Source organism: Biomphalaria glabrata, chromosome 15 (genome assembly GCF_947242115.1).
Source record: "Biomphalaria glabrata chromosome 15, xgBioGlab47.1, whole genome shotgun sequence".
Lineage (NCBI taxonomy): Eukaryota > Metazoa > Mollusca > Gastropoda > Planorbidae > Biomphalaria > Biomphalaria glabrata.
In genome coordinates this window covers 17,206,394-17,222,140 of record NC_074725.1, presented here as the reverse complement: position 1 = coordinate 17,222,140, position 15,747 = coordinate 17,206,394, and the positions used below count along the sequence as shown (strand labels likewise).

The 15,747-nt window shown below is 37.9% G+C and overlaps 1 protein-coding gene across 5 annotated transcripts in view; it reads left to right on the top strand.

The window, feature by feature from the left end:
* The window catches only part of LOC106064912 (schwannomin-interacting protein 1 homolog), a 183,375-nt gene that overhangs the window by 42,099 nt on the left and 125,529 nt on the right, over nt 1-15,747 (top strand). For all 5 annotated transcript variants that reach the window (XM_056012477.1, XM_056012473.1, XM_056012474.1 and 2 more), the window contains 4 exons: nt 3,788-3,874; nt 5,261-5,496; nt 8,972-9,144; nt 9,445-10,350. In XM_056012477.1, the coding sequence (XP_055868452.1) occupies nt 3,788-3,874; nt 5,261-5,496; nt 8,972-9,144; nt 9,445-10,350 (1,402 nt within the window). The remainder of the gene's footprint in view (nt 1-3,787; nt 3,875-5,260; nt 5,497-8,971; nt 9,145-9,444; nt 10,351-15,747) is intronic.

Sequence of the window (15,747 nt, the reverse complement as noted above, 5' to 3'; positions counted from 1 at the left end):
TTATAAGGGTCAATCTCTTTAACATTTCCGTAAAAAAAAAAAAACCAACAATTTCTTAAGTTATGTGTCTTATGGTTATGGAGACTAACTGCAGTACTCGAAATGATATGAAAAACTACTTATTAATTGTTATTTTGAATTATGTTCCACTTGTATGCATATTAAATAGATTTTTTCTCTTTAAAAAAAAGTTAACATTTCTTTTTGTAAACCTAATAATTGGTACCTCAGAACTGAACTTAGTAATATAAAAGATCTAAATACTTTTTCATAAATGTATTAAAAATATGGTAAATTGCAATTTCCCTTACTAAATAGCCTCCCGTGTTTATTACAATTAATAGTGAATAGTTCTAAAAATGGTGTATTTTTATGAAAAAGCTGCTTGCATAGTTGATTTAAAAAAAAAATTTTTCGCTTTCAGAAAAGAAAAAAGTAGCCATTGCATCAGAACATTGAAAGGTCTAAAATATCATGATGTCGGATTTTCAATATCTTTTCTAGTTTACGAGATCTAATCGGGACGGACGGACGGACAGACAGTCCACACAAAACTAATAGCGTTTATTCCCTTTCAGGAGCCGCTAAAAATGTGCGCGTTCATAGGGCTGTTATTGTTCAACTCCATCTCTTCAAGGCGAGGGTGTTGTATAGACAGCTCACGCTCCAGCTCTTTAGGAGTGATGCTGGCTTGAAATCGAAAGACAGAAGCGTCACTAGAGCTCGCGTCTCTTGATGCGATAAGGTTATGATGACATTTCCCACCGCCTAATCGAACCTTCCCAAAATGAAACTTGCGCTAAATCTAAATGTTTTGTTTGCAGATTATTTAGTTGATTAATTACTACATAACTTGGATCATTCTGTTGCAAACCCGGGTTCGGTATAACCGAGCGCCGCCCCCCTCACGCTCACGCTAGCCACGCCACTTTCAAAAGACAACAGAAGTGTAGGTATGAAACTACTCCTACTCGGTAATGTCCGTTATCCTCGATATTATAATACTCGATACTACAAGACTCAGTACTTTAATGCTCGTTACTATAATATTCGATACTACAATACTCAATACTATTATGTTCGATACTATAATATTCGATACTAAAATAATCAATACTATTATCTTTGATACTATAATATTCGATATTACAATACTCAAAACCATTATGTTCGATATGCTCGATACCACAATTAATTATAGTTAAATGGCCATATATTTCTATATAAACTAGGATCGATTCTTAGAAGGCTTATTCCACAACAATCTCATCAACATCAAAAAGAAGAAAAACAAACTTCCTGGTGTTATGAAACTTGCAGACGTGACCGTGACTCCAACTAATCGTCTGCTCTGATGGTTAATCCATCTCGTTATTTTAACATGGAAACAAGCGGATCGTCTTTCTTTCAGATTGGATTTACCAGAAACTTCTATTCCCGTCCTATGCTTCCACCGCCAACGCGATATCAAACAGATCGATTCTGTCTGTTGCCGGATCAAGATAAAGGACTTGTTTGGTTTAATTAGGGTCCAGTCATTAAAAAGGCATAAGGTCAGCTTGACTCAGAGCCGTGCCGTGTGTTAGTGTTGTGGTCCAATCGTCATGGCTGCCTTGATAATTAGGTCAAAGTAGATATGTTATTTACAGGCTAATCAAGGCTAAGGCCCTTGACGGATGCATGACAATTGTAAAGTAACTTGTACTGTTTGTTTACGTAGCCTATTGATGGAACTTTTGAAGTAAGGTTTTGATGATTAGACCTAGTGGTTGTTGGGACACGATGGTTGTTACAACACGATGGTTGTTACGACACGGTGGTTGGCTTGTAACTCCAGAAATCTAGTGCAACTATACTGGTGTGCGTGTTTTAATTTTCATATTATCGAACTTGAATACAACTTGAACAAGCTTCTTTTTTACAAAGCTTATATCAACTCACTCTGTCTGTTTGTCTGTCAGTGTAGTAGCCTACATATTTGGAACGTTTTTTTTTCCCACACCCATTCTCGGAACAAGTATCAACTTCAAACAATCAATCATTTTAGCTAACATAACATGAATCAATAAAACAACAACCAATCAGCCATTTAAATATTGGCAATTAATTATTGATTGATATCGAATAAGGGAAATAACCTCTACATTCTTAAAATGATATATTTGCAAGTGCGGAGTTCTTCTCCTTTTTTTAAAAAGAGGATTTTGTATATTTCACTTGTTTAAAAAATAGATTTGACTGTGTAATAGTAGCCCAACCTTTTGTCCGTAATTAATTTTTATTTATATCGAATAAGGGAAATAACTTCTACATTCATGAGTTACATAGTTGTAAGTGTGGAGTTGTTCTCCTTAGATGAGCTTTGGTTTTTTTTTAATTTATATATTTCGCTTGTTTAAAAATAGATTTGACTGTGCCATACTAGCGTAACCATTCGTCCGTAATAGCCAACCTTATATACAATACGAAGTGTAGTGTGTGATAGGTCAAGGCGGAGAGCTCTATTACCCATGAGTTCATTGTACTATTACATAGAAACCTACATGATTGTTTCCAGTGATGCAAGTGTTCAGTGCTTGATGAATCAACTGTACTGGTATAATTGGATGCTCATGATAAGGCACACAATTGGAATACTGGATTGCGTTTTAATACCAGGGCCGATTTCGACACCAAGTCCGCCCCTGCTCATAGAGATTGATATTTACATAGACCTTTTCAGAGACCTATAAAACTAGTGCTGAAATGACATTTGTTTACATAGACCTTTTCAAAGACCTAAGACAAATGACATTTACTTCACCATAACAATCATCATACAACAACCTCTTCTACTCCCTCTCCCCCCCTTCCGCCTCGGCCTAAAGCCTGTCTCTTCTGTTTTTGTCACGAGTTTAACAGTCATGTCTCAAGAAATATTTCGCTGATGGATTATTAAGTGAAACATGTCCCCCTTGCGTGACGCATTGTACAGTTTGTTGCAGAAAATTGTCTCCTGTTATTTGTCTGTTTAGGAGTGTTCTGACATTCACCAGTTGATTGTTTTGATTGGATTACAAACACAAACAGTTACAATCTGGTTAATGGTGTAAAACTAAGAGGAAGACTAAGGCAAAGACTAAGAGACTACTTTATTGATCATGATTGGAAATTATTATTATTTTTTTTTGGTGTTCTATCAATATGAATATGAAATAGAAAACCACACACAAAAACACGGGAAGAGATTTTTTGAGCGACAACATACAGACATTCCACTAACCATTCTTGGATCAACTTAAAATTGTGCACAACTATTTATAGTCGATGACGATACAAGAAAAAAATCATTCACAAATATTAACCAATTAGTTAATCAATCAGTGGTAATTAATTAATGTTTTTTTTATATTGAAAAGGGAGTTAAACCTTGCTGTATTGAGAGATTGTTAGTGATTTTGCGGTTTTACGCCTTATTTAAGCCCCTCCTTTTTTTTAAAGTATTTTTTTTTTTAGTTTGCTTTTCCATCTTTGTTTTCTTTTTTTTTTCGCTCCACAATTTTCATTTATTGTTCCATTTACATCTGTCCTCGAGTTCTTTTGTGTGGACAGCGCTTTTTGAGTACTTGAAATATGTTGTTTGGAGTTTAGTCCTTTTTTTTTTTTAGTAAATGAATCATATTCTGAAATAGTAATTTAAATCTGTACTTTTGTAGATCTTTGTGTGATCCCTTTTTTTTGTGCGATCCCTTTTTTTTGTGTTATAATTGTTTTTCATGTTTAAAATTCTTACTTTTGATTTTTTCAGTGCCACGGCCCAACATCCAGTTGTTCTAGACAACATAGTTTCAATAAATAACAAGAAACAATTGGTGGAAGACTTGACTAGAATAAGGTGTGTAATAATTAGATTAGTTAAAAATTATGGATTTAAATAATAGATGATTGAGAAAGGAAGTCATAGTGACCCAAATTTTCTGAGTTTTTTTTTCTGATGAGTAGGTCATACGGTGGATCCTCCTTCCTGTGCGTCAATGTCAGCAATGTCTTTAACCCTGTTATACTTTGCAGTTCATTATAGTCGCTCTATGGGTACACTACAATCAATTGTTGTCATTGGTCAGATTTATCACGTGTTTCCCGCAGCAAGGGAATCGCGCTGATTGGTTCTTTTAATTTTTCAGAATCAACTATTTTTTTAAATCTAAGACCATAAAGATAAGAAACAGAAGGTCAGCTGTCAGTAAGAATGTTTTGAATTACACGTTTTATATGTTCCTTCAGATTTGAAGATACTTACATACTAGCCCAAACCTCCCGCAGGACGACGGAGGATGGTGCGGACTCAAACTCGGGACCATCGAGAACACCGAGTGACAGTTCAGATCGCATAACACATGACCAGCAGGCCATTGATTGCTTGAAAGTTTTTAAATACGTGTTAATTGGTTGCCCTGTTTTCTGAAGCGCGCCTTACAAAAGATGACTTGACTGACGTTCAGGGTCACCAAATGTCTTTGAATGTAAAATGTTTGTAAAATGTTTTACATGATTCGGATGTTCCTTCAGAGTTGAAGATAATTTACTTCCTAGTCCAAACCTCCCGCAGGACGAAAGGGGATGAGAGCGGACAGGGTTTGAACCCGGGGCCATCGGTAAATCTGAACGACAGTCCAGCGCGCAAACCGCACGACCAGGCAGCCATCTGTGTGTATGTAATGAGCCCTACTAAAATAATGTCTCTCCCTTGTAAGACTGATCAGACTCTTCTTATTGAAAAGTTTCCTTCTGGTTGCCACAAAACAGTACAGTGGCGGGTTTGAAACTAACTATGAATAAATCTTGTTCTAAGGAAAGATAATCTCTAAATATGACTACGACTCCCATTTAATCGATTACCTCCCCTACCTTTTAAGTGTGCGTCAACTGGTGTAGAGGAGCAACACAGATTCACCTACTAGTTCCATCGTATCATTGTATATTATATTATATTATATTATATTTTATTTTATTTTATTTTATTTTATTTTATTTTATTTTATTTTTATTTTTATTTTATTTTATTATTATTTTTTGTTATTGTTATACCATTCCTCAAATTATATGTTATTTCACGTAGACTTTTTTGAATTTATATTTGCATTCTGTAAGCAATCAAATTCACCAGCCTCGCTGACTCACATACTAATCACAGACCCTTTTTGTTCTCTTAGTCTTTATATACTATGTTCATTACAATAGGAAATGAAGAACTATACTGATGGACATTTCTGTATTTCAGTGGGCCAGTTGAATGGTCATGCGATACTCAATCAGGATCTGGTCTAGAAGAGGTTAAAAGTCAACTAGTCTCATATTCGGAGCATTGCTGTCAAGTCGGTCAAGGTGAAGATCGGTCACAGGGGTCAGCCAGTCTGGAGTCCAACCTGAGCGACCATGATGACGAGGACAGCGAAACAGAGAGCGCCATCGCAACGAACTCGGCCATGACCTTGCTGACCCCGGAGGATAATCAAGGTAAGGGTTGATACTAGACGAGTGGAATTACTTACGTATGCATGATAAAGTCGTGAAGGTCACAGAGGTCGATCCATTTTATGATGGCACGATCAAATATCATATTGTGGGATTATATTCCTATGATAGTGTTATCAACAATTTTTCTTTGTTTTGTTTTGCGTGTTGCTTCAGAATAAAAGAGTATTACACTCTAGCCCTATCCTCACACAGAACGTAGAGGGATGGCGGGAAGCAGGGTTCGAACTTTGAACCCTAAACCATCAAGACGACAGTCCATATCACATAGCACACGACCAGCCAGCCATCTCAACCAGATATGTGGAATTATTTGGGGCGTATTCGGCGTATTCCATGGAAAAATCCCTAAAGACATCCTATACACTGAGCTTGCAGAGGGAGTTTTTATTTTCAACTCAAAGAGGTGCTTTAGTAAATTTCGTTATTCGTAAGTCGCAGCCACATTCGACAGCAGCAACTTCGGATGCCCTGAAGTAGATAACTAATCTTCTTTCCAGTTGTTAACATGTAGTCATTGTAGTCATTGTAGTCAGATATCTTTTAGAAGTGGTCAACAAATTACAAATTGGCTAATTTGCGAGAAGTCCTGCATGAAGATGCAGGTTCAAGCGATGCAGACAAGATCCAGCATGTCGGCTTCGATTGGAAAGACGGGTTGAGGCCGTCATCCATTAGCACTAAAGAACGTGTTTACTTGCACGTGACTCTGGAACAAAGTATCAGCAAGCTTAGAGTTCTGAGAAGCGGCTCTTCTCTGTACGATTTCTGTTAGGAAGTTTTGAAATGGTCAATGCGCATGTCATCCTTCGCAGTTTATTCAAATCACAGAAACCTGATTTTTTTTTTTAATTTTGTTTTTTATTGCCCATTGGCGAAATAACTAAAAATATGTACAATAGATTTGGTAAATTTAATCATCTTGTACGGTTTATTACTTCAAATAATATTGTCAGCGAATGGATGCAATCAAAAGACCTGCAGTTTGACATTGCGTTGGAATGTATAAAAAGTTTAACCGAGTTCATGAAAAAATATACAAAATGGATTCGAATCCGCTCCAATGTCACCCAAAGAATTCGATCAAGAGCTAGAAACAGAACCAGATAAAAATCTAATTTCGAGCTGCCACAATGAATTAGAAACTTACACTATATTTATGTTAATCATTTGAACATCCAAATAGATCTTTAATCAGTTGTGAGATTTGTTTTCTTTATCACTTAGTGCCACAAAAGTCAATTAGCCTAGGGCCTCCATTTACATACGGCTGACCTTGACATAGCGACCTAGATATCTCTACTCGTAGGACGTTATTATCTTCATTTTTGAAGTAACGTCCCTAATTTATAAGATAATATTTGATTGCGGTACATTTTTATACAAACATGCTATACCAATCAAATTATGAATGTAAGTTATGTTCTAGTATGTCCATTACATGATTCTACATAACATGTTCTTTATCCAGAGTATCCTCCTCGTAGTTTGGGCTGCGCGTTCACATTGAAACTGTTTCCAGCGGACATTTGTATTCGCTTACAGACATCTCATTTTCATACAAAGTCAGTGAGTTGCGCACGTGCATAGAATACAGACTTGCAGACGTCGTGGAAATGAAGTTCCAATTATTAAAGAACATCTGCTCGCAGACAGACATAATAGACGAGAAAGACTTGCACCGAACAGACCCGTTTTCTTCTGGCGCTTAGCCATTACCCACTGCAATCTATATTTAGATACTGTAAGTCTCAACGCAACCTTTTCCCATCATGCCATACTTACTTAGTGACGTCACTTCAACCCCTCCTAAAAGTGCAAAAGAGAAAACAAAATTAAAATGTTATCACATATTTTGTGATTTGTTTTCATGTATTGCAAAATGAATAAGAAATGCAACGAAAACATGTTCAAAATGTAAGCCCTACTTCAAAATATTGTTTTTTTAAAGTTTCCCCACGTTGTAAAAGGTGAAATAAATAAATACATAGATCAATAAATCTGGACCCTAGCTTAACGGGTGACAAGGCTATAGTAAGCAAATATGGCTATTCTCACCATATGTTGTTATATGGTCTGAAATATTGGATTAGGGCCTAGGGGTTCCCTAGTCAAGCCTAATAGGACCTACAAGAAATGGGTATCTATGGATTAAGGACCTACAAACCTACAAGCAATGGGTGTCAATGGGTTAAGGACCTACAAGCAATGGGTGTCAATGGGTTAAGGACCTACAAGCAATGTGTATCAATGAGTCACTGAATTAAATGTAAGGACACTATTACTTGGCATGTCTCTTTGTAACTACTTTGTAACCAACTAAGACTAAAACTGCTTTATTGATCCTTATGGAAACTCGATGTGATTACAAGGAGTCTTTTCTCAATTAACAACTCAACTGAAATGGAACAGACACAACATAAAGAGTACATTGAGTGACTACACACAGACGTCTCGATCCCTTTCACGTTTTCTAGTCAACGAGTAGCGCTGATACAGTCTGACCGAGGGAGGAATAAACGAGTTTTTGTTCAGTTCGCCTCTAGTCTTGATTAAAAGAAGTCGCCCACTTTGCGATGACTTGACTTGATGGAGCAGGTGGCTGTTGTCTTTCAAGATTATTTCCAATTTTGCTGAGACATTTTTGTTCAGAAAGTTCATTTAAATATGGTAGTGTTGTGCGTGTGATTTTTGAAAAATTAAAAGGTTTCTAAGCGGCGCAACATTTTAAATGAAACGTTGCCTTGCCAACAACTACTATTGGGGCTGAGCCAACCCTAGGAGCTTGGGTTCAGACATCACATCACTAATGAAAACCCAATAGGGCGCCAGAAAATCAAACTCAAGCGCCACTCAACTGCTTGAACATTCGGTTCCCAATTTTTAGTTTTGTACTTGTCTAGTCAATACTCTTTTGGATAATTTGAATTTCAAAGTTTACTTTTATGTCTACTAAACATACTCCACACTCGAATATGTTTAGAACCGCCTTAAGTCTACATTGATGAAATTGTTCTTATCTAGATTTGCAGTAATTTTTTTTTGGTTATTTTTTTTTGTATGTTATATAATACAGACATTACTTCAAAAAAGAAGATGATTACGTCCTACGCGTCATGCATTTAGTCAAGCATATTAACCCATGACTTAAATTCTGCCAAGTCACTGGTTTTCCTGGCTAGCTCAGGCATTTGTTTAAAAAATTTAAGTAATTTTAAAAAGAAACTAAACAAAAATAATTTAAAAGAATGGATTTCTTATTCCATACGCTATAACTAATTCGCATAAGGGCTCCTTCCTCCCTAGTGCCATTAGAGAATGGAATGAGTTAGGGCCAAAGTATAACCAAAGTATATCCTATGGAAGATCTTATAAGTCTTGCTTGCATCTATCTACCGGAGGTGAAGAGGTTAGCTGGAAGATCTTTTAAGCATCGACATGTTTCATCTTTCTACAGGTGGTGGAGACGATAGCTCAGCTACAGCCGCCGTAGACTCCGACGACGACGAACTGAACTCATCTATCAATCTAGACACTCTAGGATCGAACATTCTCTCCGAGGACATTTCCCCTCCGTTACCGGATATCGATAATCCAGTTCCCTGCTTGAAACCAGTTCTCGATAGCCAGGTAGTACTCCAATATATATGTGTGTGTGTGTAAAATACATAAACAATGTATACATATTGTATCACCTTTAAGAGTTGTCTTGTTTTAAACATTTGCAGGGCATCGTAGATAGTAGATAATGTTCTATCTTTCACTCAACAATCTATGCTGTCTGTATGAACATATTAAGATTTGTGTCCGTTTTTTGTTTCGTTCTCTTCTCTAAACATACATTAATATATTCGCGAAGTTTTTTCTGAACATTTATCACCATCTCAGTGACTTTTTTATATACTCAAATAGAAACCTATATTCCCACAGGATATCCTGTCTGGACTAGAAAGAGAGAAGAGATCCCCAAGCAGATTCTCTGTGGATGTAGAGTGCGAGTCCATCGTCTCGGACTACTCTGAACTTGGCGGCCCACTCAAAGACATTGAACGTGACGTGAACTTCGTGGACAAGGATTTCCTCAGAACTGACGACGTCTTTGCAGTTCCGGTTCTGAGCTCGGCCTTCTGGGAACAAGAGGAACTGGAAAAAAGGGACGGCGAGACGGAGGAGGATTTCGAGAGGCGAGTCCGAAAGGTCAACCTACTGAGCCTGGCTCAGGAGTTTGCCGAATTAAAGAAGGTCGACTCTCAAGCGTGTGCGATAAACTTTCACAAGAACCAGAGCGTGAGGAACTTGGCTCGAGGTGTCAGCCCGTTGAATTCTAGAGGACAATCTCTCGAGAGAGTTGGCAGGAGGACAGCGTCCAAAAGCCCCTTGCGCTGTATTGGGAGGAGGTTATCAAAAGAGCTTCCAGGGGAGGCTAGCATGAACAAAACCTGTGCCGAGAACACACATAACACCTCTTTGGATTTACACGCTAATTTACAAGGGAAGCCACTCGCCAACATGGTCGTGCCCAAAGCAGACGATCTTCCTGTGAACGAAGCCAGAAGGAGGGATTCAAACTCGGACCTACCTGCCAACATGCGCCCGGATAGGTGCGCCAACTCCCCGAACCTCGGCCGCAGTGCAAAAATGTCGGCCAGTAACAGATCCAGGGATGGATCTGGAAGTAGAGTGGGGGTGGCTAAGAACCAGCAGACTCAGCAGAGCTCGGATTGTGAGGGGGACTTTGAAGTATACAACATTGAGACCACGCTGCCACAGATGAACTGGGAGCTACTGGAGAAACAACTACAAGCTGCAGCAGAGGAAGAGAAGCAGAGGCTAGAGGTAAGAAACATTTCTCTCTCTCTCTCTCTCTCTCTCTCTAACCTGGTGCATTTTCAACTGAGAATTTCCCGAAATAAAATCTATTTGCTGATATCACCATTGGCAATATAATTTTTAATATATATAAATTATTATTATTATTATGTTAGAAAAGAACGAGTATTCAATCTCTGGCGCTGCCAGGGTTGAGTTTCGTTAAAGTGAAACAAAATTCACAGTAGTCCCTTTATCAGTTTCCACCGAGGAATTTTCTGGTGATGTGGCAGGTCTGCCACAGGTAACAAAAATGTTCCAAGGAATGCTAAGGGCTTTGAAGGCATCTGTGAGGTCAGTTGTTATTATCCCCTCGGTTGATATAACAATGGGGTATATTGTTGTATTAGATAACTTCCATAAACGCCTAATCTCCAAGCCTCGTTCCCATATTTTCGTTGTTTTTCCAGGTCAGTTTTTCTTAAATTATGAGACAGTGGTACGGCGCGATGTCAATATTGGTAGCGGCTTTTTTTTTTTTTATCGACGAGAAGCAGATTAGGGCGATTAAAATCTCCTATTTTGTCAGTCAAAATAGGCCTATCCCAATACAGCAGATGATCAGTAAAAAATGTTTGTAAAATGTTTTACATGTTTCGGATGTTCCTTCAAAGTTGAAGATAATTACTTCCTAGTCCAAACCTCCCGCAGGACGACGGGGGATGGGAGCGAGCAGGGTTTGAACCCTGGACCATTGATAAATCTGAACGACAGTCCAGCGCACAAACCGCACGACCAGGCAGCCATCAGTAGACTCGTCAACCTCTTCTGGTGAGTAGTTGTAATAAGGAGGAGTATACTTACCGATCAAATTATGGGTCAAAGCCTAGTGAAGGTGTATTAGGTTTGCAACTTGGTTATGGCGACCTAGGTAGGCAGATTCCGATAGGGCTGAACATCCTGCCATTATGTGTTCAATTGACTCACCCACATTTCCACATTTTCGGCATTTTGTCAATAATATTGAGTTTTAGGATATTCTTCTGGTAATTATTTGCCCTAATTACTCTGTCCTGTATTGCTGTAACAAAACCTTCAGTTTCAGGGTAGAAATGACCTGCTTTGAGCCATTCTAAGGAAACAGCCTTGTCAATGTTGCCCCCATTATTATTATTATATTTAAGATTTTCGTTTCGGACCTGACTGATAGAGAGAATAGTTAAAAATCTGTTTTTTTTTTAAATTATCGTCTCAGTCCTGGACAAAGTCCGAGTGAAGATTGTTTTAGTTTGCAGCATTCCAACAAGTTTTCTGGACGAGCTCAATATTAACTCTTTCGTCTCTGAGTTTCCCATGATCAAAACTTGAACCTAGTTGTCTGCTCTTACTAGCCCCACTTCTCTCCCCTTTCTCAACTCTCCCCCCTAAATATTTACGTGAAGTAGGCGACTTTTTTTTTTCTTCTTCCACCTTCACATTTCCCACAAAGCTCTAAAATGTGTGTGTGTGTGCGTGTATGTGTGTGTGTGTGTGTGTGGGGGGGCAACTTTGTGTCATACTACGAAAAACGAAAAAAAAAAAACGTGGGATCTGCTGATTGTGGGTAAAAGTTTTGTAAAAATTCCGTCCATTGTTACAAGGCATGGTAAAGTTTCAGTGCATTGATCTGTTTGGACTGCAACATGCAGCAGTAGGGCAGCTGATAACAATACCATTGTCACAGAGACGCGGGTCTTGTTGTTTGGTGTTGGATATTTCTGTATTAGAGTGTATTCGTGTTAATTTACAGTTCTCCCATTTAATGGTGATTCGTTTCGATTAGCAATGATCAGTGTTCAGTTCTCTGAGTTCTTGGAGTTTGGTCTGGTTTTTTTTTTTTAGAATGAAATGTTTTCGTTTTTAATTGGAACTAGAATAAATCTGTTTCATTCATCACACTGGAATATATCTATGTGTAATTTACGACATTGGAATATATCTATGTGTAATTTACGACATTGGAATATATCTATGTGTAATTTACGACATTGGAATATATCTATGTGTAATTTACGACATTGGAATATTTTTGTGTTTAATTTACGACATTGGAATTGTGTGTTTAATTTAAAAAGAGTTGTATTTCTTGCATAGAAATATTCTCAGCTTTAACGGCAATTATTAATTTTTTTTTGCTTTTGTGAATTTTTAAAAATTCATCCGAATAATTTAAAATGTATTTTCTTAATTGAGATAAGCTCGTGTATGTGTGTGTACATTTTGCTTAAACCAAAGTTAACGTGGGTATTGTGTCGCCAATGTAATATCCACTCATTAAGATTGAACTGTGGTAATTGTCTAATTTATACATCTCAACATTTCATCTGGTTCCGGTTTGATAGTGAAGTCTTTTAGTTTAGTGCACTATTTCACTTCTCCAGTTTTATATCCCACCCACTCATTGACTGATATATAGGCCTATATCGGGACAGAGGTACTAGACTTGGTCGGTGGATAGCTGCTATTTTAAGATTGGGCTAGGAGAGTTCATCTCCCTTTTTTTTTCTTTTATTCTTATCTTTCTCTGCTAAAAAGGATTGTTTGAATTAGATAACGCTCTAGAGAAAAAGATACCTTAAAGGAGTTGCTTGCTCCTTAACCCTCTTTATCTTATTGCGTTCTGTAAGTGTTGTCACAGGGTCATCACTCAACTCGAGCCTCCAGTAGCCCATTAAATTCTTGACCTGGTGATGACCTTTGCCCAGCATAAATGCATTCCACGTGAACCAGGGTTCAATAGAATAAACAAGGGTGATAAAGCAGCTACCTTGACTCGCACTTTTCTAGCTGTGGTGGTGTTTCTTTTGGTCCGTCGAGTTCTAGAACATTCTTGCTTGGATACGTTGAGCCACAGCTATTTAAAATAAGTCAGTTACTGCCGGACGTAATGTTGGCCCGCGGGGTTTAGGTGGGGGTGGGCAGCAGACTGCAGCCCATTAAATCAAAACATCGTAAAAATACATTTGAGTTTGAAACTTTTGTAAACAAAAAAACGCCAATGTTTTTATGCATAACATTTTCTGAGCCCAGCGGGAAATTCGTTGTGCTTAATTTAACCGTTTATCCTGCCGTGAGAGATTTAGTGGCCTGTCTTTGATCTAATTTTAGATTGTGTAATAAGCTTAAAGGCTATGCTAGAATGTTGTCATAGTCTGCAACCTTAGATCTGCACCCTTTGCTCACATATCTGAAATAAGCATAATAATGTCTTCCCCTGCCATAATTAGGGCTACTTAAGTGGAATAAGCGAGTAAGAAGAAGGCTATTTATTCTTGGTTGTCTTCCCTTGGCAAGTCTGGGATTGAAAGAAGCAGACGATATAATCAAGGGAGGGGGAGACGAAACGGACTTCCTCGAGGACCCGAGTCCATTGAAGGTGTTATGATTGCAAGAAAACCTCTGCAATCCATTTTAATCCAAACCATACTTAAAGGAAGCAGTTACCTAGTGCGTCTTCAGAACAAGTTGGATAGAATCTATTAACTTATACGAGGACCTTCAGAAATTGAATGGCAATGAATCCGTTTCCTAGTTATCAGTCTTATCTTATACATTACAGACGTTACTACAAAAAAAAGTGTCAATCTAATCCTCCATGTTAATCAATGAATTAAATTCTGCTAAGTCGTAGTGGCTGTAACCCCTGACACAGAAGTGATGACCCCTGACACAGAAGTGATGACCCCTGACACAGAAGTTGTGACTCCTGACACAGAAGTGATGACCCCTGACACAGAAGTGATGACCCCTGACACAGAAGTGATGACCCCTGACACAGAAGTTGTGACTCCTGACACAGAAGTGATGACCCCTGACACAGAAGTGATGACCCCTGACACAGAAGTTGTGACTCCTGACAAAGTGGCTATAACCCATGACACAGAAGCTGTGACCCCTGACAAAATGGCTATAACCCATGACACAGAAGTTGTCACCCATGACAAAGTGGCTATAACCTATGACTCAGAAGTTGTGACCCCTGAAAAAGTGACTATTACTATAACCCATGACATAGAAGCTGTGACCCCTGACAAAGTGGCTATAACCCATGACTCAGAAGTTGTGACCCCTGACGAGATAAACATAGACTTTAGATCTTCTTTTGTCCTAGGAAATAAACGAATTTATTCCTTTGTACATTTGAATTTCTTCTCTGAACGCTGGCTGCAGGACTTTTTAATGAGCAAGCTTTTATTTTAACATAATTATCGCCAATTAGGAAGAGCCGTTTTCATTGCAATGCGAAGACGTTGTCGAAATGACTTGGTAACGACAAAACATACCCATATTTAACTATTTATGTGTAAGAACTGCGCATGTCTGCCGGGACTGTAATTCTCCCGGGATAATGGCTGCTCCCTGTCCGAGACTAAGGGTGATATATGCTTGTAGATAACCGTTTAGTGTTCATTATAGCTTGAAATATAGCAATGGTCGTTGGTAACATGTGGAATCGTTGTTGTTTTTTCGGCTTTTTGAGAAGGTTAATTACTGAATAGAAGAGTGATTTCCTTCTTTACCTGAATGCAATAGACATTATAATGTTTGTGCCGGTAACAGATCGATACTTTAAATACATTAGCATTAACCCATTCCCACTTTTGGTCTTTTTTTTTCATATTTTCTAATAAAACGTCAAACATTTTTTATTCCGAAAATAATTAAGTCTCGTTCGTTACTTAAAGGAAAGTCTCTTTTGAATAAGTTTTATTTTCAGATGTGATTTATGTTCTTGATTACTCTCCCTTGTCTTATCTTACTCGATTCTAAACAAAATGAATAAAGTAAATTCACGAAAAAAGATTGAGATACAGTGCACCCTGCCCAGATATACACTTTGACACAACAGTAACGAGTGCTTTCATGTAAGATGATAACTTAAGTGATACTTTAGCTATGTGTTATCTTATTATCTTGGTCACTTCATGTCTTTCTAGGTGTTTGATGTTTGATCACGTGACTTCATTGGTTTCAACTCTCTCTCTTAGAAGTTAGTTTTGTTGATCTGCTAGCAAGTAGCTTCAATTCTGCTGTATTTTGATGTGCATCATGTGCACAATTTTGTCTGACGACTGAAACACAAATGTTTGTTTGATGTTGCCTGAGAGTTCTATTCGCTCATTTCCTAGTCTGTGTGATGGAAACGAAGTTTTTTAAAAGCATTCATTTTAAACTAGAATCTGGAATGTGTTCATTTTCAATTAAAAACCTTTAATGTTCGATTTGAAGTGCTAAATGTAGTGAAAGGCAAAAGGGAGGCTACTCTTGGTGGTAAAGGGTGAAACTGTTTACAAATACAGCAGACACAATAATGTTGAATTTGAAATAAAACGTTTCAAAACTGGAATCATGTTTCACAGATGTATTGAATGTATGATGTACAGT